Source organism: Bacillus rossius, chromosome 1 (genome assembly GCF_032445375.1).
Source record: "Bacillus rossius redtenbacheri isolate Brsri chromosome 1, Brsri_v3, whole genome shotgun sequence".
Taxonomy (NCBI): Eukaryota; Metazoa; Arthropoda; class Insecta; order Phasmatodea; family Bacillidae; genus Bacillus; species Bacillus rossius.
In genome coordinates this window covers 41,776,121-41,800,988 of record NC_086330.1, presented here as the reverse complement: position 1 = coordinate 41,800,988, position 24,868 = coordinate 41,776,121, and the positions used below count along the sequence as shown (strand labels likewise).

Sequence of the window (24,868 nt, the reverse complement as noted above, 5' to 3'; positions counted from 1 at the left end):
AATCCATTAACACTGTCGTCACTACCGCCAGCGGTGTAAAAAGCACCCTCTCCTCCCCAAGAGCATCCCCATTTGACCTCGATTCGCTCCGACGACGCACAGAATTCCCTGACCAGAACCAAACTCGTGAATAATTGCAGTCGATTGGAAGCAAACTTACGTTAACATGTTACAACAAAACAATATACAAATAAACTAAACACATTAAAATAAGGTCGTTGTGTGTTACTAGATCAACACTGCATTGCCAGAGATTTTGGATTACGTATTTAATTTTTTTAATCTTTAATGTAATAATTTTTGTTGAGAAGCAGTTTAATATAAATGCATACTGTTAAAAAAATTCACTCGGTCATGCGATATACAGCAATAAATGTATGTAAGGAAGTTTATTACTTTTATCGATGCAAATTTCATACAAATTTTTAGATTTGTTTTTCAAAGTGAACGTTTATTTAAAACAATGTTTACATAGCTACTTTGTTTCGGGGTGTATGTCACGTCTACGAAAAACGTTTCGGGCATGTCTCGTCGCAACTGTTTTCGAGTGTGGCTAAACTAGCAGCCAATAAGTAGTTAAGAACTCTAGTCACAATGGCTTACTGAAAAATATGTAATGTTAAAAAAATGAGAGCCTGTAGGTACTTATGTGCGCGTTAGATGTTATACTTACTTGAAAAAACTTTAATTTTAAATGCAGATATTTAATAGAATAAAAATAATAAAGAACGAGAGTGATATAATTGGTTGGTAAATGTAAATTAAATCAATTTAAAAATTAAATAAATACCTAGTATTCAATATCATTATAAACATGTTTATTAATTTAATTATCAAATTTAGTAAAATAATCGAGATAAATTTAAATAATAATGAAAATCAATACATGTGATGAATGTTTATTATAATTATACTTTATTAAATAATACAGTAAAAATTTATAATTAATAATGCAAAAAAATTATACATACGGGAACATAAACTTATTTATATAAATACAATTGAAAAAGTTTATATTTTGAATTATATGGTCGAGTACTCAGTATCAGTCAATAAGTTTTATGATTATGAGCACTATATATTTTTTATTTGCATGCAGCTTTTTTTTTCATGCTTCAAATGTTTTGTTGCATGGTGCGCGCGCATCGTAAAAATTCACTTTTCATTCTTCCATAACGCACCTACAGAAGTATAACTTCAAAAGCCAAATTTTTTTTTCATAAGACACGTTGTATCTCGGATTTTCCAGTAGTCATAAATATAAACTATGTGTTGTACTTTTGTCAAGTATTTGTCAATTCGCCAACTCATTAATTTCATACACTGGTATTTCATGCAAACTCGAACGTAGTTAAAAAAAAAAAAAAAAAAAAGGCAGATTTCCAATCCTGGTAATGTCTCTCCTTCGCATCGGTTTTGCCTGAAAACAAATATGTTCACGTGCTCTCCGTTTTTTTTTCCCCTTGCAGTCGAGAGCTCGAACAGCAGCCAGGACCGCTTCAAAGACGGCCGCCTGCGCCTGCGCAGAAGTGACGTCACCAGCATGGAGCGCGCCAAAGCACGCACTCTCCGCATGACGATCACGATCGTGGCCGCGTTCATCTGGTGCTGGACTCCGTACGTCGTGATGACCCTGTGGTGAGTGCGACCCGACCCAGTCCCCCTCGCTGCTTCGTCTGTGGCGTGCTGTCTCTCCCGCGTACGTGACGATGTCTGCGCAGCTCCGAGGCCGGTGTTACAACACACGAAAAATAAGGGTTTAGATGTTTAATACGCTACACCTGTACCCCAACCGTATTCCTAGTGCACGATAGGACAAGGCCAGTCCCTTATTTTCAGGGAACGGATTTAGGTGTCCTATCCGTTGCCACTCTGTTTCCATAATTCCATACGCATGCGCAGAGCTCTCGTTTTCGTTGATTTCGTCCAGTTGACGGACCCGAGCCTGGGTACGTACCAATCTTGTTTGTGTGCCAAATTGAACTGTATGATAACGAAACTATCCTGGAACAAATTTTTTACTCTTCGATGGTCACAACAAGAAATAACAGCAACTTTAAAAGTACCTGAGAATACTAGAAAGGCCGTTATATTTTTGTGCGACGGTACTGCCATCTTTAGTATTTTTGCAGTAAAAAAATTGTATCGATGGTTGCGAAACGTCCGCTAAAATGCGCTGAAACCAATTCCTAGCCTCGTGCAAAGCACTGTTGATCAAAAACTGTTGCCGATTGGTTACCTTACTGGGACACGGTTGCGACGCGTTTTGGAAGAAGGCCAGCGAGTTAGATTAAGTTGTCTCCCAACAATGCAGTGCTTATTCGCTACCTTACCCGAAAGTTTTTGAATACCGCCCTGAGTAGCGAATAGGTGTTCGCAAATTAATGAGCGTCATGGGAATCTGAGCTTGTGCCACCAACCTTTGGGTAATCACATTATATAACATCTCTGAGCTACCATGGCTTCCATGGACACTTTCCTCTTCGAAGATTACGTACACTGGAAGAATAAATATTGAAATAGACCTGGCCTCATTTATTTTCATTGACTGCAAAAATTCTGTTTCCAACTTATTGAAAAAAATATTATTTTGCCATTTTGTTTCCAACTTATTACAAAAAATATTATTTTTTCATTCAACCATATCTTTTTTTATTATTTTTTTAGAGAAAACTAAATATTTTTACCACTCCAGAAACAATATGGAAAAATGTGTTGAAATAACTGAAAAACTGTTTTATTTCTTTGTGTTAAGAGAGCTAAGCTTTGTTTATTTATAATATGGGTGGAGTTTTAAGATCTGGAGAAAGCAAATTCAGAAATGCTGCAATCCAAGCAGAATGGAGAGGGTGGACTTGAATGTTATTTAGTTTCCCATTTAAGTACCGAAACACATGTTGAAAAAATTAAGTAACAAATTGTTTCGTGAGCTAGGAATTTCTTACGTAATATAGCGTAGACCCTGTATCGTAAACGCTATATTTTCAAAATTACCTGCCTCTGTGTTGTGTCACCATTTTTGTGAAATTATTCAGGAATAACTAGAATTATCGGCATGAAAACTAATGTAAGAGCGGGTAATTTTTTGAAATCACTTAGTACTGAGGGGTTTATAACAATAAATTTTGTAATATTCATGTTATTTGTCCCCAGAGAGACATAGCTAAACTAAGTTGTCTTATGCGATAAAGATTTTAAGAAAGATACAGTATATAATGCCAATCAATATAACATTGTTATCAATTATTAACCCGAGCTAGTTTATTATATACTTAGACTAAGTTAAATTACTTTCTGTTATCAAAAATAATATTTTTTAGAACATTTTTGCATTTTTTATTTATATGTATGTAAAAGAAAAAATGTTCTATAAATGTAATATAGTGTCAGTCAATTTAAAATGAATTTGTATTATAATACACTTCTTACCCTCGCCTATGTTTCAAATATATTTACACCATTAAAACTTAATGTCGGTAAAAGTAATTCCTACTACCCTAAAATTATAAAAATAAGTTTTTTTAACTTGTTGGTACACAGATTTTAAATGCAAATTAAAATTTTATGATATCGAATATACGAGGAATCAATATAATTATTTTGGTATCAGAGTGAAATTAATTCTGTCCCAGTAAAAACCGATTGCTCATAATTCAAACTATGGCGTTTATAGGATTGAACACATTTTTTTAACAAAAAAAATCACTCCAGGATTTCAAAGTACCAAGACCAATTTCAGACGCAGACATCTAAGCGTTTGTAAGTTCTCAGTCGATTTCCGATATTGCGTTCCTGCAGTAACTTGACGTAACTCAATCTTGTGAACGGAACGATACTTTGAACATCGACTCTACGTCAAAGTATGAACTTTGACCGGGTGCATGAGACTCGGTACTTTTGTTTAACTATACGAATGTTAAACTGCTAACTTATCCCAGCTGCCGGTAAAGACCGAAATGGAACGCAAATGCAGTGAAGTTGTGCTGTTCTTGACAGGGTTGTGCTACAATCTCGCAACATTCGCTCTGTTTTTGAATACTAATGGCTCCATAAATTGCTTCACATAGCACTCCAAAAACTTTCAAAAAAATTTGTCAGCATTTTTTAGCGTCTCGCTAATAGATTTTCTTACCAATTCTTAAGCCTTCGGCTTTTGTTTTACCCTTAAAAGCGGTTCACGTAGAAATAAACACGAATCTTCTATAAACAAACGAAGCAAGATATCTTCTAGTCAAATATTTTCACAAAAAAATAATGCCACACGTTACACAAATTTAACTATGTAAAATCAAGTTTCAGTAATTCCAAGGATTATAACTGAAATCATTTTATTCGGGGATATTTTCCAGGTAGCTACATTTAAACTTATAAACATCAATAGAATATGATACATTCAATATTTGGAGTGTTAAAGAAATAATTGATAACATTTAATTTAATATTAAGTATTAATGTGAAGGTAAATTCAGTTTTAAGCCTTCTAATTTTCAAGAGCAACGAAAAAATGTATTTAACATTGTCGTGTCGCAATTAAAAACTCAAGAGTTTACGGTGGCCGTGAGTGCTAAGGCCTCAAAGTCAAGATGAGAAGAACGCACGATATCTCAACACAAGTTCAACTCGAACGAATAACTTTCAATTAAGACTAGAGGTAAATGAACGGTCTATGTTCTAGATCATTACTTTATTTTTACTTTTGACATGGTTAAATTTGTAGACTTTTTGAGTGGCCACACTTCAACAAAATGAATATATCTATGTATATATATAATTTGATGGAAAAGTTTAATTTTTTACATTTTGTGCGGCAAGGATAAAGAAAATAAATAACTGAAAGCTTTTGGGATTAAAGGCAATCTTGATAATTACTGCGTGGTATGGTTTAAAATTCGTTCAGAATTTTTTTTAAATTTCATTTATTTTTAAAAAATCATAAACATTCTAATAATTTTAAAGGACCAGGTAAAATAAAATATTTTTTTTCTGAAAGAAATTAAACAATATAATGTAGCTGCCAGTAAAATTCACTTTAAAACTAAAAAGGTCCAGTTTAATATTTAATTTCAATCTTATCCACACTGCACAAAAAAGTAAAAAATTCAGCTTTGCCAGCTAATTATGCTAATGGTATGCGATATATATTTTCATTTTGTGAAATTTCAGCCACTCAAAAAGTCGGCGAGTTTAACCGTATGGAACCTAATTAAAAAAAAATTGTTGGTTGTACTTACTTATGTACGCGCGTTAAAAGTTATAGGGTACTTACTTGGCGTGGCAAAAAAAAAACTTTAATTTTGTATGCAAATAATTATTTGCAATAAAATAATGTAAGGTCTTGAGTGATATTAAAAATACGGTGGGTAAAGTATAAATTTAGTCAAATGAAATAAAATATATAAATACTCTGATATCAATATCATATAAAAACATGTATAAAATTAATGATTTATTTTAGTAAGATATTAAATATAATTTTTGATTAATAATGAGAAAAAACAATAAATATGCTGTATGTTTATTTGGATTTATTAATTTGAATTATTCATTAAATAATAATGCAATAAATTATAATTCAATAAATTATACTTCGGGAAAATAACCTCACTTGAAAATTAACCTGAAAAAGATAATAAACACGTTTTCTATCACTAATATTCACAATAAATATATATTTTTTAATTATTTGCACCAGTATTAAATAATTAAAAAGTATATTATTTAAAAGCAGATATATGAATTAGTTTGTTTGTAGTCTTTAAGATTTGTAAGAAGCATTTTTTTTTTCGTCCTGTGAAAATTTCGTTGCATGGTGCGCGCGCATGGTAAAAAAAATTCACTCTCATCGTTTTCCCAAAACGCGCTCAAACTTCGGTAGTGGCATGGAACGGGACGTAACACCTTTAAAGCGTCACCGCTCCCCCGGCTAGTGTAGCGTTCCGCGGTCCAAGGGCGCCGCTTTCGGCAACCTCGCTTTGGGCGGAGGCAGGGCGCACACGCATCTGGTCCGGCTGGGTGGGGAGGGGTGGTGGGGCGCGGAGCCAGTTGTGGCGTATCGGATTACCTCGCATCCTGACAAAGACGACACACGCGCCAATCCCGGATCTAATTGAAGCGCGCGCGCGGGAACGAGCCACGTCACAGCGCGACTGGACGGGTGTATCGGTGGAACGTCCTTCACCAGCCCCCGACCACCTTCCAGAGCGGCGACCACCGACTTGGGACAGACATCATGTTTCCGAGCACCAGCAACACATATTAAATCATATTGCATTTTTAACAACAAAGTTTTACGTCATACTTTTTTTTTTGCAGTGACAAAATAAAATATGTGATATGTGATGAAGGAACCTAAAACATGTATTTTAAAAATAGTATTTGTTTAAGAAAACCTAATTTTTTTTATGGAAATGGTATTTGTTTAGTGTTTGTGACTTCTGGAAACTGTCTGCTGACAGCTGTATTCCACATACATGCAAGCAAATACGGTCAATACATGATTGTATACCTGGTAATATTTCTAGTTGTAAGATTGGTTGGGCGGGCCGTAGAGTTGACCCTTGACTTTGATATTCTTTCCTGATAAATAATCCTCGGCTAAGATTTATATATGCTTAAGATCATTTTTCCGGTATAATCACATGAAAGTTTAATTTTCCATAAATCATTAATCAAAATGAAAACTGTAAAATATGGCAATAATTCAAAAATACATCAGAAATTAATATGAGGAATTATTAATTTCTCATGGGACTCATTTTACCCCAAGATTAACTAACTAGCATAAGCTAAAAGTATTAAGAATTTTCAACAACTACAATTGTCAAAGAGCATTTATTAAAAATTATCTTTAATTATTCCTCAAATATTAAACTGTTAGCAACACATTTTTTTCTAATGGATTAAAAAAAATACCTATATTTTATTCAGGATGACATCTTGTCGACAATTTTACCTGAGGGTCGTAAGTAAGATTACCTAACAAAAAGTAAACATAATTTGAAGAATATATTTATTGTTGCACAATCCGAAACGTTTTTTACGTGTCTCTAAAATAACCAGGAGTTTTTAAGAGAACTTACACAAAGTAACGGCAAACAAAACCAACTTTAAGCACGGCTTGACATACTTGCCGCTCTGCTCTTTGTAATTACATTCCACATACTCTTCCCGACCTCGTTGTTCGAGGCAGCAGTGGTGATATTGTCACTACACAAGCTCTCTGTATCGTATATCGCAGTGAAAAAGCGCGCGTGAGCACAGTCGTGCTACAGTAACATCAGCCTTGCAATAACAACATTAATCAGCTTCAGGCTGGGCTACAAAAGAAAAACCTTTATGCGTGGATAGTCGTAGTGGTAATCACTTGGACAACATAAAAGAAACAAAGCGGCCAGGCTGCAATGGACCTGAACTTGGCCCAATACCTTTGCTTATATTTGAATGTTATAGCGCGTGAGAAAATAATGGCACTGTAGTTATTAATGTGTATCTAATCATAAGTGAAAAGTAGATATTTATGGAATAAAATCCTTAATAGCGAAGGAATATCAAAAATTAAATGCATGTTAAATTTTCCTTCAAAAAACCACTCCGTGTTGCGAACGTTTAAACAAGAGAACATAATTTTTGGCATCATCTTTTACTATAAAATGTTTCTTGAATGACAACGCAGTACGACGTTCAGAGCTCCTGGTTGACTTAAAACATAATACGGTTTGCGTGATAACACAGTATTATGCGAGAGTCGATCTTTACTTATACCTTATACTCATACCACGTTTGTGTAAACGCGTATCGTAATGTACGATTGTAGCTAGATAGATTAAGTAACGTGTAGCTTAATTGTTACTTATAATTCGTAAAATGCTTCTGTTGACTTTGGGCGGGCCAAAAAAGCCAAATTTAGCAATCGCCGTCCAAGCACTTCTGCAGCAGCCTCGTGATCACGTGCTGTCACCCTTAGGACCACATTCGATGTCGAATAAATAAACGGACAGCAAGATACTTACAATAGTAAAGCCGAAAACTACGAACCCTTGGTGAATTAAGTTATTTTAAAACTATACGTAAAAGTGGAATTATTCAGGCTCTGAGCTCACGAAGTAAACACTCGGATAGGTAAATATATTACTTCCCTTCTCTTCTGTTAACTCAATAAGCTCTTATTCACGCCACCTCATTTTGTCAGTGTTTCTTTTAAATCACAATTAACACGTTAAATGATTGATTTAAGACAGTTATTGACAAATCCTCTTTTCCTCATCACCATCTCGGAGTTTTTTTTCGATAGGCTTTTCTTTAAATCATTTTTAAATTAAGACACGGTATTAAATAAAAAGTTATATATTATTTTTAAAAGGTTTAGAAAACTACACGAAAACTCGCTGTGTGCGCGTATGAGAAATGCCATTCATAAACAAAATGGCAAACATTTATTTCGTCTTGTATCGTGGCGTTTTAATAAGCCTTTGCGCTGCAGGAACTCACGTGCAGAATATTCCCTCCGGTCGTGATAAAAGATCATTCTTAGCGTTGCCAAGTTACACGGCACCGATGCCTTGCCTCGTATGTCGTAGCTGAAGCGAGATGCCCGCAGGAAATCGAACATAAGTCAATATAACTCCAAATACCGTCACTTGACTTTCCGTTGATTCCCCTTTTGACAAGAATTCACTTCCTGGAATCTCATGTTTCTCAGAGCGGACTCGAAACGCTCCAATATTGTCGAGATACCAGCTCCCCAGCATCTCTGCTCCTGTATGTAGTAAACGTTGGTCTTCTAAAGTTCCTGCCAAATTGTCACATTTTCGTCTCCAACTGCATTTTTCGGCAAATGTTGAGCGGTTATACAAGATGAAATAGGGATTTTTATTTTAATATCAAATATTTTTTTAATCCTTTCGAAAAATATTGTAAGGCTGAGGTATCTCAAATTTTACAATTTTAATCTCATTTTAAAATTTCAATGTTTCTATAGTGCTGGAAGTGAACTTTGAAAATGTTATGGTTTTTATGCATTTAACTTTTAAGACGTCTGTAAATTTTAATCCCACTAAAACTTGGTGTAAAGTAAATCAGGCTGCTTGCAAAATCGTAACTATATGAAACGCAAATTATAGACGTAATTCCGCGGCCCCTTGGTAATCCAACAGATATTCCCCCATGCATGTGGTTATAGAAACACGAGCATTTAGCTTTTTTTTTACAGACAGATTACTGCACACACGACCTTTAACCTCCCATGGGTCCTTCGCCATTTCTAATATTCGTTGAGACGAAAACGGTAATTTTTTCTGATTGGCTGATCCGCCAAACAACGAACATATTTCAGATCCAGTCCTATACACACAATGTTTAATGGAAACAAATCATCCAACTTGTCAATAGTTGGATATCGCGTGATGGACTCTCACGAGAAACCAGGGAGCCTGAGGGACAGTCCATCTCCATAGCGCAGTCGGGCGCTCGCCGGCTCTCAATGCGAGGGGTCGTGGGTTCGATTCGCGGCTGGGGCGTGGGTGTGGATTTTTCACTTTCAAAAGTTGTCACTAATTTGTCGAAGTCAACAAATATGTTAAACGAAACTATCACAACATACTAAATTACTAGCCAGGAAAAAAAAAAAAAAGTGAGCTAGTCTTTTGGTACTTGCAGGAATTTGTAATATTTAACCTCGGTAACTAACACATTAACGTGAAATATTTTTGTTAATACACCGATATTACGACTCTCGGACACGAAATTTAACGTAGAATTCTTTAAAATAATGCCGAAGGTGATAAATATATGAATTTTTTTTTTCAAAATGTATTTCATGTCGAATCACATTTAGTATTTTCTCCACCCAACGCTATAATTCGTTGTTGAAGCAGATACATCGATTATTGAATAATTTTATTAGCAGACAAAAATTTTAAACTTTATAATGCAATAGCTCCGCTAAAAACTAAAAAAAATATATATATACTAAACCCGTGCCTTTGGACCTGATTTTCGACGAGGAAATTTATTAAAATACTGCCAATCATGCTAAAATTCACAAAACAGCTAATAATATAAAGTTTACATTTGGCTTTGTGAACTTTGGTTCGCGCCATCCGCCACGGGTGGCAACACTGTGGTGACAAAGTTCCGTCCCACGTGACATCTGTTCCATTCACCAAATTACTCCTACCAAATGCCGTATACTGAGAGCTAAGATGTTACACATCAAAAAGCGGTAAGATCTCTCGCACCCCAGCGCTCAGTATTCAGGTACGATTCCAGGCAGGTGGGGTCAACCCGAATATTTCGCAAGTGGGAAACGTGGCGGACGTGACGGTCACGGGGGAGAAACTCTAACTTCCGAGATTGAGACCTATTTTTTGAAGCAGTTTTTGGACAACCCACTAGATTGTAGCTTTCATAATGTTCTACTAACACAGCTTTAGTGATTGTCAGAAGTAATGAATAAGCTGTTATCAGGAAAACAATCAGTAAAAATTTAATTTAATTAATTTTGGTAGCCACGTATTTTGTGGTGTGGCATACCAGAAATTTTGCATATCACACTAATTTATATAGAACATTATTTTTTTTATTAAAAAACAGCAATAAGTGTTTCAATCTCTGTTACTAAGCAATAAGTAGTCAAGTAATTAAATTAACATTATAAACCTAACACTTTGGATTAGAACGTCCCGTCCGAGTTTTTTTGCTAGTAGTTATGAGCCCACCCAACAGATAGCGTCACATGTCACGCAAAACATGGTTTCAGTTTCCACTGTAAGAGTCGCAATTCTATATCTCCATCCTTGTTCAATGGTGACTGTGAACATATTTTGACGTGACGTCTAATAAATCGATGAACGCCGGCTGCACGCACGAAAAAGTGTCCCGTAACGCACATTGTCCCGTTACGCTGTGTCCCGTTACGCTCATTGTACGCTTGCGCCGCATCTATCTCTCTTACACTCGATTGGAACAACCATCGATTTGACTTTTTCGAGGCAAATTAAACTTGAAACACTCCCATTCGTTTCCTACTTTTCATATCATCGTCCTATCCTTAACAGAATTACACAGATTGGAAGAAGTTAAATAGCAAACATGTATAAAAGTTATAGTCAAAATAATATGTTCGTTAAATTAATAAACATATTTGAATTAATGAGTGAAAATAAAAGTAAATTTATCAATTAAATTGTAGATTTCGTTTCACTCCTTTGTATCCATACAAAATAGTGATAATTCAATAAAAATTATTCAATTTTATTCATACAAGTATGCAATCATTTCATCAATGATTTGTTATGACGTTGTCACGTTAAACTATCGTCGACTTTACAGACTACCAATTTTTTTTTTCATCGTGGGTTTTCTTCTCTTAAATTTTTTTCTGAAAATGTTCAAAGCTCATCTCATCCCATCGTCTCAGTTAACCTGACTGACTGATTATTTGGAACTGTACCATGTTGTTGCAGGTACACGTTCGACCGAGAAAGCGCACAGCAAGTTGACACGAATCTACAGGATGCCCTGTTCATCATGGCTGTTTCCAACTCGTGCATGAATCCTTTGGTTTATGGTTCATATGCAATCAACTTCAGGCGGGAATGCGGCCACTGTTTCCGATGCATTTTGCGGTCACAGAAAGAAAATGCAGGTAAGGTATCTCATTAGCATCATAAAATCAATTATAGATTTAATTAGTTAGCATATTAGGGTTAATTACCGCTGCTTCAGTACATTGTAAAATTTAATTTCACCGTATATTATGGCTAACAGAGTGAATGAAACCTTAAAAGAATAGTTGTGGTTCAACTCTATGACGAACCTGTTAAGTTTTATTTCGCTGGTTAGCCTTCCTGGCACACGCGTAAAAAATATATATAAAGCCAATATTATAAACGCCGCAAGTATTATTTATGATCTGTACAAACGGTTATCGTTGTTAGTCCTTCTGATTACGAAACATGTCGTTTCCTCCCTTCTCCTTTTAAGTTTTTTACCCCCATGATACTTGGTTCTTTTTGCAAGGTTCTGTCATGCATCCTAAACTCTTAACTCCACGACTGAATTATTCGTGAATGTGAAAGAGCATTCACACGAAGCGATAAGGAAAACAATGGAAACTGAAATAGAAGTGGCCGGATTGTGACTTTAAACCGAGTCTTTCGCATTGCGAATGCATTAAAGACTCATTTTTAAAATGCATTGCTTGAGCTAGTGTCCACTAAATGTGCATTTTTTGTTTTATATTAATACTAGCTGAAGTACCCGGTGTTTTTCGGGCTTTACGCGAAGCAAATTTTTGTAAAATAGGGAAAGTTTTCTCGAAATCTCACGTAGAAAGCAGATTTTATTTGGATAGAAAAGAAACCAAACAAGCCTTATTTATAAAAACTTTTATTGTAAAAGTAGAGAAAAGATATCGCAACTTTGTACATCACATGGATATAGTTATCGAAGGTACAAAATGTTAGTTCGTAAGTCTATCCGGAGCGAAAACTAACTCTTCAGCTTGCCGATCTTTGAGAAAGCCACGTATCAGTTGTTGCACATGAAAGGCTTTACGTATCGTGAAGAGGCTTATTTTATTGCAATGGGAATTTTTTCCCCAAATCAACGGATGATTTAATTTATTAAGAAAACAAACAAAAATCTTCTATTGAAGAGCTAAGAGGTATATAATATTTTTCTTTTTGTCCAACCAGAGCGTAAACAAACTATCTGGTGTATGCCTCCGTGTAAGTTTCTCACGTGTAAAACATGGTGTAAGTGTTCACACCTGCCACACTCTGTGCCTCTGTGCCTCGTTGATACGCATAGCGCATGCAAGTCGGGTAGAAACGACACTCACTTGAAATCGAAAGGGTGTATTAGAGTCACTGGGTATCATTGGAAGGCGAGCATTAACAATTCAGTAGCCGTTGCCAGGGTTTGAAGAAAGCGTCAACCTTGAAATATTGAATATCATCAAGTAGTACGGATGCTCTGCTTTTAAGGCCATGGAAATAGGAATGAAATTGATATTTAAAAATTATGTAGTAGACAGCGACCTTCCTCTTGATTGGATGGTAAGTTGTGCAAAATTACATTGTGATCAGAGTAAAACTATAGATTTATATAAGAAAAAAAACGAACAACTTTATATACACACTAAATATCACTTTCGGATAGTGATTTTTATTAAAAATCGGTTAAAAAAAAGGTTCTCCTCTTGAATTTGCAAATACCCCCTGTTAGTTACAGAGACTTAATTTCACGTGTTCCCACTGATTTTAGCAGTGAAATTTGCTACCATTATCTCGGGTTCCTAGTGGAACTCCACTATTTCACCAATCATCAACAGCTTGGTAATCAGAAGTCCAGTTGCCAAACGGTAGCCTACAACTCACATAGTTTCGGTTCCCTACCACGTTCGTGCAACTTCGGATTTCTCTCAAAAATTGAAATTAAAAAAATCGAAGGGTTAGGTCAGGTCAGTCACAACATGCTTGAACTTCTGATTTAGCGGCTGAAGTGGCGTTAATACCAAAACGCAAAACTTCGGAAATCGTCGGAAATTCTTGCAGGGAACCGAAACTACGTGAGTTTTAGGCTTCCTGTTGCCGAAATTTAACTGGTTTCGATTGGCTGGTTCATTTTGATAAAGAGATTGGGTGCTCGATGCCACGGTGGCGCTGTTGGTGACACGTTTAGGAAGGACACGCAGAGAACGGAGAGCAATAAGGCTTCGGGGACAGCTATGAAGGAATCGGGGACTCGCCGCACGTGGCCGGGGTCCAGGTTGTGGGGGAAGGGGTCGCGGGGTGGGGTGGCCCACCGGGACCCTTGTTCGTCGCCGGCAATGCACTGTATCCATGGAGACGAGATGTTTGCCCAAGCAAATCGGGCGTCCCCGGTTGCCGAGAGTGCTTCCACATCGCGACTAATGGCAACAGCGCCGCGCAATCCATATAAATAATGTGCACTGTAAACATTTTGTAGAAATTTACACATTCGTGTTGGAAAAGAACATATATGTAGTTTGTAAATGTTTATACATTCCTTGAGAAAAATTACTACTACGTCGTATAAATTTTACACCAAATGTAGGCTGACAGTCTGAAAATTCAACTTTAGTGTAAGAAAATACACGGTTGCCGGGTAAACTAACGATTCTTCTGATAACCTTGAACCCACAATGCCGAAGTTACATTTATTTAACATAAAGTAAAAAACAATTCATGTTGTGATAAAAGCTAATGCCTTGACAGGATGCGTGTAATTTATACAAGATCAGTTCGCATTTTCAAACAATATAATAAACTATAAATGTACTCAATTTAATTTCTGTGTGCTTTCTGGCAAAATTCCTTGTGCAAAAGTATCTCGACATCGTGCAGTTTTACATTAAATGTATGTTGATATCCTCAAAACTCAACGTTGGTGTGAAAATATACAGTTGCCGTGTAAAAAAACTTTTTCTTTTGAAAATTGTACACCATTACACCCATATGCCGATACACTTCAGAGCTCTTCTCAGGTAGACTCACCTGAAGATGGTTAGTGGTTTAAGCAGTTTAAGAAACAACTGATCTTCCTGATTAAATTAACAGCGACTTCCTTGTAAAAAGTAAAAGACTCTCTAAAAGTGTTTAGTCTTCAGACAGACGAGCACTTTAAACTCAGTCTCATAAGCCATGGTTTCTTTTTTTTCATTTTGTCGTTATTTTTTAAGGACATTTTTCTGTAATTTAAAACCGTACCACCCTTGAAATTGTTTTTTTGTCACGAATATTTTCAACTGATATTCATTAAGTGAAATATTGTAACGCGTGGTCTTAAAATATATTAAATAATTAAGCAAATGAAGAAATCAGGCCAAAAACCTGGGGAATAACAAGTTATATCCTTACTTGGTGGAAATAATGAAGAGTACTCCCTAAATTCATTTTCAAATAATCGACTAAATACTTAAATACTTTGTCTGCAAGAGGTGACCAAACACATATTTCTATCTAAAAATAGGGGGTTGTCTGTAAAGTCGGTTTACGGACAATAATTTTACGTGATAACGTCATAAGAAAACATTGATGAAAAATTGCATACTTTTTAAATTTCAAATATTGCTTACAGTTTTTGCACATTTAAATTAAATTAAATAATTTGTTTATATTTAATCACGAACAATTAGTTATAGAAATAAACTGAAATCAAATCAATGTCAATAAATTGTTATTTTCAAATGACGAATTTTAACAAATAAATCAAAATTTTTAAATTGCTGCTTTTAAAAAGCCCACCTTAACCTATTTGATATTATAGATTTTCTCGCACGGTGGTTGGCCGGTTCTTGCACGCTCGGCTCAGGCGGAACGTGACAATGAGTCATGCTTTTTCATGCGTGCAGCCGGCGTTCATAGATTTATTAGACGTTATCACGTCAAAAAATCTGATTAACCATGATCCTAGAACTATATTCCGCACTGGATGCTGAGTGTTATTGAAAGGAGATAAAAGTAAAGGGATGTTTAAAAATAATTTATCTCTAGTTTAAAAAAAACATTTATTCTAAAACAACCAAATACTTTTAATTACAATTAAGTTTTTATGTTGACGTTTCAGTAATAATTATTTAAGAGTTAGGACATTGATTAACTGTACTTTTATGGGACATGTTTTTAACCGATTTATACTCAACTTATAAAGAGTTTCAAAACGTCTACGAACGTAGACATTTCCTAAAATTTCATTTACAAGGAGAGGGCGCGAACTTTGGGTACCAGAATCTCACGTCCCTTTGCAAGAGTAAAGTAGGTACTTCCCAATAGCAATGTACCCCGTAAAGGAGAAAGCCCAACCTCAATTGATCGAGTAATAGCCGATCGAGAAACGGGGCACAACTTCTATATATGCGTAATACTGCAATCATAATTGCTAAGGCAGCGTGGTCCAGATGATATGCAGCTTCTTGTCCAATCAACGCTGGGACCTGTTGCATTCCTAAAATTGACCTTGATAAAGCTTTTGATAGAGTGAATTGGGATTTTCTCAATGGATGGCGCTACACAGAAAACAATTTCCTATACTTTTACAGAAGATTCCTTTGTTAACCAATTGACAAGAAATTGTTCGTAATACTACACAAAAGGAATTTATTGTAACTGTAAATGTAACTGCTTTGGTAATTTTTTCAATTATGAAATACGTTTTTTTTTTTCAAGTACTGAGAATTTCTTACTGAAATTGGCGCTTTACTTTATATTTTAATTGATGTTTCATTCAAGCATATATTTTTTAATCCATGGAAAAGATAATAAAATATTTAACAACTTGACCTCATTTTTTGTATCATGCTTATTATGGAAAGCTATTCAAAGAAAGGTTTACACATAACTTTAAACTATTGGAGGTACTGGGACAACACAAATCATAAATTCCCGGGTAAGAATCCGAACCGAGTATTACTGCGAACACTATTTTGTAGCGATACCGTTGTTTTGCGTAAATGTAAAAGTTTACAAATATCTGTAATTTTTCATAAATATTTATGTTCCATTCAAAACAATTTTATAGTGTAAAAGTAGACTTTACGCAATCTACGATTAATACACCAGACAAATTTCCTAACCGTTACACGACGCAGATATCTATTAATGGGAAAATTGGCGAAGAATTTTACATACAATCGTCTGTGCGTTAAGGATGTCCATTGTCCATGGCACTTTTTGAATTGTCTATAAAATTCCTCATTTGAACACTCCACCAGAACTGGAATAAGCATTGAAAGCCACCTGATTAAATAGTGGCTAAAAGAATTACGTCAAGTGCGTTATACGAAGAGAGGAAGAAATAACAATGATAAAAAATACGCTGACCAGCTTTAGCCGTGCGTCCACTGCCCAAGTGAACTCAGTAAAAACTAAGATATCAGCCCTCAAGATGGCACCCAATACACTGCTTCAGTTAATACCATACACCAGAACAGAAACACTAAGGATCACATGCAAAACACAGGGCAGATGTACAAGTTAAGATGAGCCAGAATAATGGGAACTTTTGGTAAACAAATAAAAATAGAATACATGCAACGACACGAAATTTTATCGACAGTAATTGAACCATTACAACTTGCCTTTTAAGTACCTAACAACAATTCAAATTATCAATTTCTGACAATTACGTCGTGCAGATGGCGTCCTTTTCTACGTTTACATTTTTCTAAGCTGTTGTGCATGTTCCCCATTGATCGTTGCAACATCTCAGCTGGGATGCCACGAATTTCTTCTTCAATTCTTTGTTTCAATCCAGCCAGTGTCCTTGGTGAATCGTGCAGACCGCACAAAGACAGCTCGTATCTAACAACTACATCACCCAAGGTCCTCGTTGCTTCATTGTCCTTTTAGTCCTTTTAGTCGAAATCTTCTATGGAAAATAAGGCCATTTTTGGGAACAGGAATAATTTCATTTTTATTAGCATCTAATTTAAAAGTGCTGATCAATAAATTTCGTTTTCAATTGAGTTTTCATGATTTCATATATTGTCAAAACTTTCAAAGATTTTGTTGCCTCATATAATGATGTGATTTCACCGGAGTGTGATTGTTGTAATTAGCAAAACTAACCCCGAGTGTAACTTTGCTAGAAAGGACATAAAATTTTCTTTAAGATAAAACATAGTTTTCAAGAGTTTATTTTCAAACATTTTGCCTTTACATTATACACTCTTAGGCCCCCACACAATAATATTAGGACCCGGAAAAATTAAGTTATCCAGGGCCCTGCAAAGTCTAGTGCCACCACTGAGCCACGCGTCTTCATTCGAGTTTTGTGGCAGCGGCGGTTGTGTTCGTTCACAGCGGGTGACGTCAAGGTCACGGGATCTCCAACACCTTCTTTGAATGATTCATGCACTGGAGTATTTTGATTTAATATAATTTCTTGGACATACGCATTGCACTTTTGCGCTGCTTGTCGTGGGAAAAATTCATAAATGCAAAATAATAAATAAAAAATGAATAACATAAAACCCACAGAAAACAAGCCTAAATCAGATGTTGTCAAACAGATGGACCCACACCGGTATTATTAACCACACAACGACAACAGCACAGACGAAAACATTCAAGCTAAAATATAAGACAGCACAAGAATTCCGTGGAAGGAACTTAGTTTTGAAAAAAATAACAAAAGCATATACGAACACAGTGGGCTAACAACGAGGAGACAGTTTAAACAATAACATTTAATGCAGACGGAAAACAAAATCTGGATAACGCAACAAATATACGAACACAAAGATGAAGATAACATATACTATAGACAACCTAACGGCAACACCGACGAACACAATAGGTTGCAACGTTTCGGGGACAGCTGATTCCGGACACTGGAAAACAGGCGGTTTACATATGTTTGACCTTCTCCGCTCCAATGTTTGAAACTATGTATACATGTCTAGTTTTAATTAGATTTCTGAAAAGAAATGACCTGGAACAAGCACTTAAAAACTGAGCTCAATTTGAAGATCTGCAGCGACCGAACTAATAGCATGCGAATCACAGTTTGGAGTTAGATCCAGAGTGGGATACATATCAATGCCTAATTATTCACTGACAATACCTCCGTCGTTGATAATCACGAATTGTTCTATTCTAGCTAAACTTTACGATACATTCCAGTTTAAGTATATTCATTATTTAATGTATGTAGGTACCTATCCAATCTTCCATACGCTTTGAAACTCATCAAAAAACAATACATTTGGTAAACTTGGAGCAAAAAACATCTCGTAATTGTGTGGAGAAAGTAGAATATCTTAAATTATTTTGCGGGAATAATTTTTTAATATTAATAAAATGTCTCCCTTAAAAAAAATTGTCATATTTTTTTCATGACGCTGTGTGCTGACGACTGAATCTGGGCGTTGAGTGACTTATGCCGCCAAAGTCATAACATGAAGGCGCCGTAGAAGATCGATAGCCACATTTTGTCGTACGACGTATAACACGACTCCTCACCGCAGTGACGATGCAAAAAGAGATCCGTCAACGACAGCTCTCGTCCCCGGCGCTCCAAGTACGCTCGGGCGCGCAGCAGCCGCGCGTGAACTACGGCGGGTGCTTCGTAGTACAGCATCGACGTGTTACTTGATTGATAGTCATCAAGAAACAGGTTTTTTACATTAACGTTTAAACAGGAATGCGCACAATTATATCGCACCCACGTATTATTGTGAGCTACAATCACTAACAAATTCATACATCTCGTACAAGAATGTAATTAGAGGTAAATTTTTTGACGCGACAATGTCTAATAAATCGATGAACGCCGGCTGCACGCACAAAAAGTGTCCCGTAACGCACATTGTCCCACTACGGATGTCCCACTACGGATGTGTCCTGTTAAGCTCATTGTACGCATGCGTGGCATCTCTCTTCCACTCGATTGGAACAACCATCGATTTGACTTTTTAATCATATTTTCGTCGTTTGAATTATTAATATTATGTAATTTAACGATCGTCCACCGATTTTCAGCACAATAGGTACGGTTATTTAAAAGTAATGTTGAATATTCAAATACGTTTTTAACGAGCAATGGTGTTTTACAGTTACACATAATAATTCAAATTACACCCGGGATCTTTTGCACAATGTTTTAAAAAATATTGTTAACACATTATAAATAAGTTTGGTGTATTTGGGATGCGTATTTGTTATAAAATCGTATTATAAAAACGAAATAATATTATTCCCCTACCGTGAACAAAGTTTATATATATATATAACATCTGAAGCTATCATTTCAAACATGGCCTCGTGGCCATACGGTTAGCATCGCTGACTATCAATCTTAAGGTTGACGAATCGAATCCCCACCGCCACTATATTTTCATTTTTGTACTTGTAAAAATAAATACGGCGCACGCGACACTACAAAAGTAATAAACATATTTGAATTCATGAGTGCAAATAAAAGTAAATTTATCAATTAAATTGTAGATTTCATTTCACTCCTTCTTTGTATCCATACAAAATAGTGATAATTCAATAAAAATGATTCAATTTTATTCATAAAAGTATGCAGAGGTAGATTTTATCATTCAAAAGATAGAAAAATTAAAAAAAAAAACTTCCTCAAAGAATAACATATTTTTAACGAACAATGGTGTTTTACAGTTACACATAATAATTATAATTACACCCGGGATCTTTTGCACAATGTTTTTAAAAAAATAGTAACACATTATAAATAAGTTTGGTGTATTTGGGATGCGTATTTGTTATTAAATCGTGTTATAAAAACAAAATAATATTATTCCCATACCGTGCTGCTATATACGGTGACTAACGCGAAACGAATGAAACGCGATATCTATCAGCTATCGCGGGAACCAGGCCCGGCGAGTGCAGTAATAATAGGTTATGTTACAATTGACTAAAGAATTATGGTGATTCATATAATTTATGATAGATATTTGATTACAATTTATTTATATGAAAACTTGTTCATAATTATATTTAAACTTTATAGCTAAACACCAGTTTTTAAAATTAATTACACGTCATCTAGACGTGAACTGTTTCGTCGACTGTTTATAAAGTGAAGTGAAAAGTTAATGTGGTTTTCATTGCTTATTAAAACAACAATTTCGGCAATAAAGGTTAATTATTCTTACATTTTAAAAATCTTATTACTAGTATAATTTCAAGTATTTATTCTTTTATTATTAAAAAAAGTAGCATCTGTCGGCGAGTGCAGTAATAATAGATTGTTAGATATTTGATTATAGTTTATTTTTATGAAAACTTGTTCATAATTATATTTAAACTTTATAGCTAAACGCCAGTTTTTAAAATTAATTACAGGTCATATACACGTGAACTGTTTCGTCGACTGTTTATAAAGTGAAGTGAAAAAATGTGGTTTTCATTGCTTATTACAACAAGAATTTCGGCAATAAAGTTTAATTATTATTGCATTTTAAAAATCTGATTACTAGTATAATTTCAAGTATTTATTCTTTTATTATTAAAATAAAAATGATTCAATTTTATACATAAAAGTATGCAATCATTTCATCAATGTTTTGCTATGACGTCACGTTAAACTTTCGTCCGTAAAAAGACTTTACAGACAACCAATTTTTTATGCAGGCTTTATTTACATTCACTCATAAAGCTGTTACGCTAGCATAAATTAACCTAATTACTCTTACATTGCACACAAAGTACTGGCGTTTTGATTTAGTCGTTTAAAAAATGGGAAAAAATGTGAGCTAGTTTTTCTGTACTCGCCAGTGATGTGTTAACATCTAACTTCTGTAACAAGCAAGCTCATTTTTCAATTTTGCAAATAAACTTATAATACGAATCACAGACACAAATTAAACGTAAAATTCTTTGAAATAATGATGAGTGTGGTAAATATACTGATGAATGAAATATATTCGATTTTCACAAACCAAAATTTATGGATGTGAATCACAGCACATGCTTTCTGCGCCCGCCGATATATTTCGCTGGCTAAATCGTAAACTTTGCTTGTCATCATCACGCGCAGATATCAGCACAAAGCAGATGGAAATATAAAACTAATTTAAAAGGCTCCGATTCAAGCGAAGACTTAAAAAAACAATTCTAACCCCCGGCTTTGGACCTGATTTTCGACAAGGAATTTTATTTAAATAGTTAAAATCTTGTTAAAATTCACTTTTAGTTAATATTTACTAGTTTCCGCACATATTAGAAGTGATACATCTATGGCATTACAAAAATATTAACCTAAAACATTTTTAGACATATTAAAACACTAAGTATAAGTTTGTATTTTGAGTGCTGCTTAAACGACTAATATCAGTCTGTAAATACTTTCTACAAACAAACTTTAAACTTAATGAGCTGATTCAACATTATTATTCACATTATTGTATTATAAAAACAGGAACATTTTTTCCCCCAATGATGAAGACCGAACCACGTTTAAATCTAGCCCTTGAGCTTTAGAAGCGTGCGCTCTACCACTGTGCTACCGAGCTTACTCGGAATTTGTAAGGTGAATATTTATTATTACCATTTTTTACGCATTTTAAAACTTGTAAATACTTTCTACTATGACTATTTTAGTTTACCAAATATATTTCTCAATTATAAATTTTTTCATTTCGCGCACTAATACGTATGGGTTGACCCTTAATGTTTACAAAAGTGACAATATACGGGTTAAGTTGTTATCACGTGGGTCCGCCATTGTGACGACTTCGGCAACGTGGTTACACATTTCCGTTCGTTCGACTTCCGTTCCATTCACGAAATTACTTCTGCCAAAAGCCGCAAACTGGGAGCTAAAATAATGTTCTAAGGCTTTCACGGCCATTGTCTGATGTAGCTTGGCTTCTGGGTTGTAGCCGCATCCTTGGCGAATAATTCACCGAAGTTTCGGTCGACATTGCAGTCGCCATCATCAGGGAGCAGTTACTGATAACTGCTCCCTGATGATGGCGACCGAAACTGCAATGTCGACCGAAACGTCGATGAATTATTCGCCAAGGAAGCGGCTACAACCTAGAAGCCAAGCTACTTCTTGGGAGCTTAAATGTTTACACACATAAAAAAAAAAAAACCTTGCAATCACTTCTGTTCGAAATAATTTCCACCGAAACAACGGATATGTGCCGTGGCTGGGCGAGGTGCGCTCTCATGGGCTAGAGACCTGTAAAATTCGCGGATTCATTTCGCGATAGGATAGAGTCCAAATACTTTTGACATTATTTTGCTTCAGTGATTGGGCCACAGTTTATCTGAAGGACTCTGGGCCAATGAAAAATCTTTAACAGAAGAATTAGCGAAATACGATCATTCCAGTCAACAAGTGTTACGAGTTGGTATCCAATCAGCAGATGTAATTTGCACGAGTGCATAGAGGATCATGGAGTCTATCCTTTAGGGATTTGAAATCGCGAATTTTTCCGGTCTCTTCTCATGGCAAACGACGAACAGCCGACCTTGCCACTAACGTTGGACAAAGGCACTCCATCTCCGACCTAACCTGGAGCGGCACAAAGTCAGCCGCCGCTCATCAAACGCGAGGACAAACATTCACCCAGGTTGTCTCGTGTCAACACTGACACAATTAGGTAATGATTTCCGATATAGTGGTTCAGTTGGGGCAGTACAGCTTGGACGCGCCTCATGCTGTAACCATGTAGAGACTGGAGGAGCGCTAGCGATGCTATCACGTTCACTCTATCCGTCTGCTCGATCCTTTTATTTGCCCTGGTTGCTTTCCCCCGTGTAAACGCTCCTTAAGAACGGATACAGACCTTCGCGCAAGCTGTGCAGTACACTGTTATAAATTACTAACTAATAACCCGTGGCTACTCTCGTGGCAACTTCAGGATATTGCACCACTGGTAAGACATTTTTGTGAATAATTCCATATGCGTTTAACTAAAGAAAATCACAACATAAAATATCAGGTATGTTTTAGACTTCATTCACAACAAAACCATAAAAGGTTGAAATATGTAATATTGTAAAATGCAATCTTGTTTAATTTTAAACATAGTTTATATACGCCGATCTTATAACTCTCGTTTTGGTGGTTCGAATATATTTTATCTTGAACAAATCACATTAACTTATATTTTATTTTATGAGGTAACCTATTTTAATATTTGTGAAACACGTGCATATTTAACTTTAATTTAGATTTGGTTATGTCTGACATTTTACACTTTCATTTAATTTGATTTAAACTTCCCCCTTTTTCACTTCATTATAAGGTACCTTCAATATTTTAGATATTTGAAACAATCCCATTTTAATTTGAAATGTATAAATCAGGTATCAAAAATTTTATCGTACGTGGAACTATTTTAGAAGTAAAGCGTATTACTAATAAATCAAATTGCACAATAATAATCACCCTCCCGCTTGATTAGATTAGTTTATATAATTTTTTTTTAATCAGCTGACTAAATTTTCACCCTCTTTTGAAGGTTATTCTTTCTCAGTTCTACATTATTCGTCCTTAATTTATTACCTCCCACTTGATTTGTTTCTGAGATTAAATTTTTATTGCTAGACCAATTTTACCCATTTTCCTATACTTTTAAACTTTTTAATCTTTATGGTAGTGAAAAAAATATGGTGGTATTGTTATATATCCACGGCTTCCTTCATCGTAGCGGGATAAAATACATATTCGATTACCTTTCCATGATTTTTTTTTAAAAAAAGGAAAAACATGCTTTAACTAAACATAAATTAAATTATAATATTTTGGATCAATTTTTGTAATAAATACGCAATATTGCCTTGAAAAACGTATTTCATTTATAGAAAAATAAGAATAGCCATGTGTTGTACAAATTTACAATATTGTTACGAGTATAATGAGGGGAACTGGATTAGTAAGGCATACACAAATTAAGTTTTATTTCAGTTTTATTTATTACTAATATTTAAATTACTAATAAATAATTGTACTTTAATTGTCTGATCACCAACAACTTGCAATTAAAAATGTGTAATTGCAAGTCAATCAATGTCGGTCAAGTTCCACAGTTCGCACTCCACTGGAGCTAGACTCGACAGTGATTTGCCCCTTACCTCACGCCTGTCCTCACACAACCTCGCGCCACTCAGCCGCACTCTTTCGGTCCCGTCGCTCCTCATCGCGCCACTTTATGGGGGGGGGGGGGGGGGGGGTCCTCTCACCCTTTTCACCGATGTCGCACTTCTCTTCACTCTCGGAACTCTGCGAACTCTCGGGACTCCCGCGGAGGCTGGCGTCGTCACTTATATACCTGTGGCGTACTTTTCGAAGGGACGAGAGCGGCTATGACATGTCGCGTCAACCCGGGCCAACCTGACACCCGAAACACCCAGAACAAAGA

The 24,868-nt window shown here is 35.5% G+C and overlaps 1 protein-coding gene across 1 annotated transcript in view; it reads left to right on the top strand.

Moving 5' to 3' along the window:
* The window catches only part of LOC134527073 (adipokinetic hormone/corazonin-related peptide receptor variant I-like), a 141,002-nt gene that overhangs the window by 91,079 nt on the left and 25,055 nt on the right, over window positions 1-24,868 (top strand). The window contains exons 4-6 of the mRNA XM_063359449.1: window positions 1,470-1,638; window positions 11,463-11,644; window positions 18,992-19,092. Coding sequence (XP_063215519.1) covers window positions 1,470-1,638; window positions 11,463-11,644; window positions 18,992-19,092 — 452 coding nt within the window. The remainder of the gene's footprint in view (window positions 1-1,469; window positions 1,639-11,462; window positions 11,645-18,991; window positions 19,093-24,868) is intronic.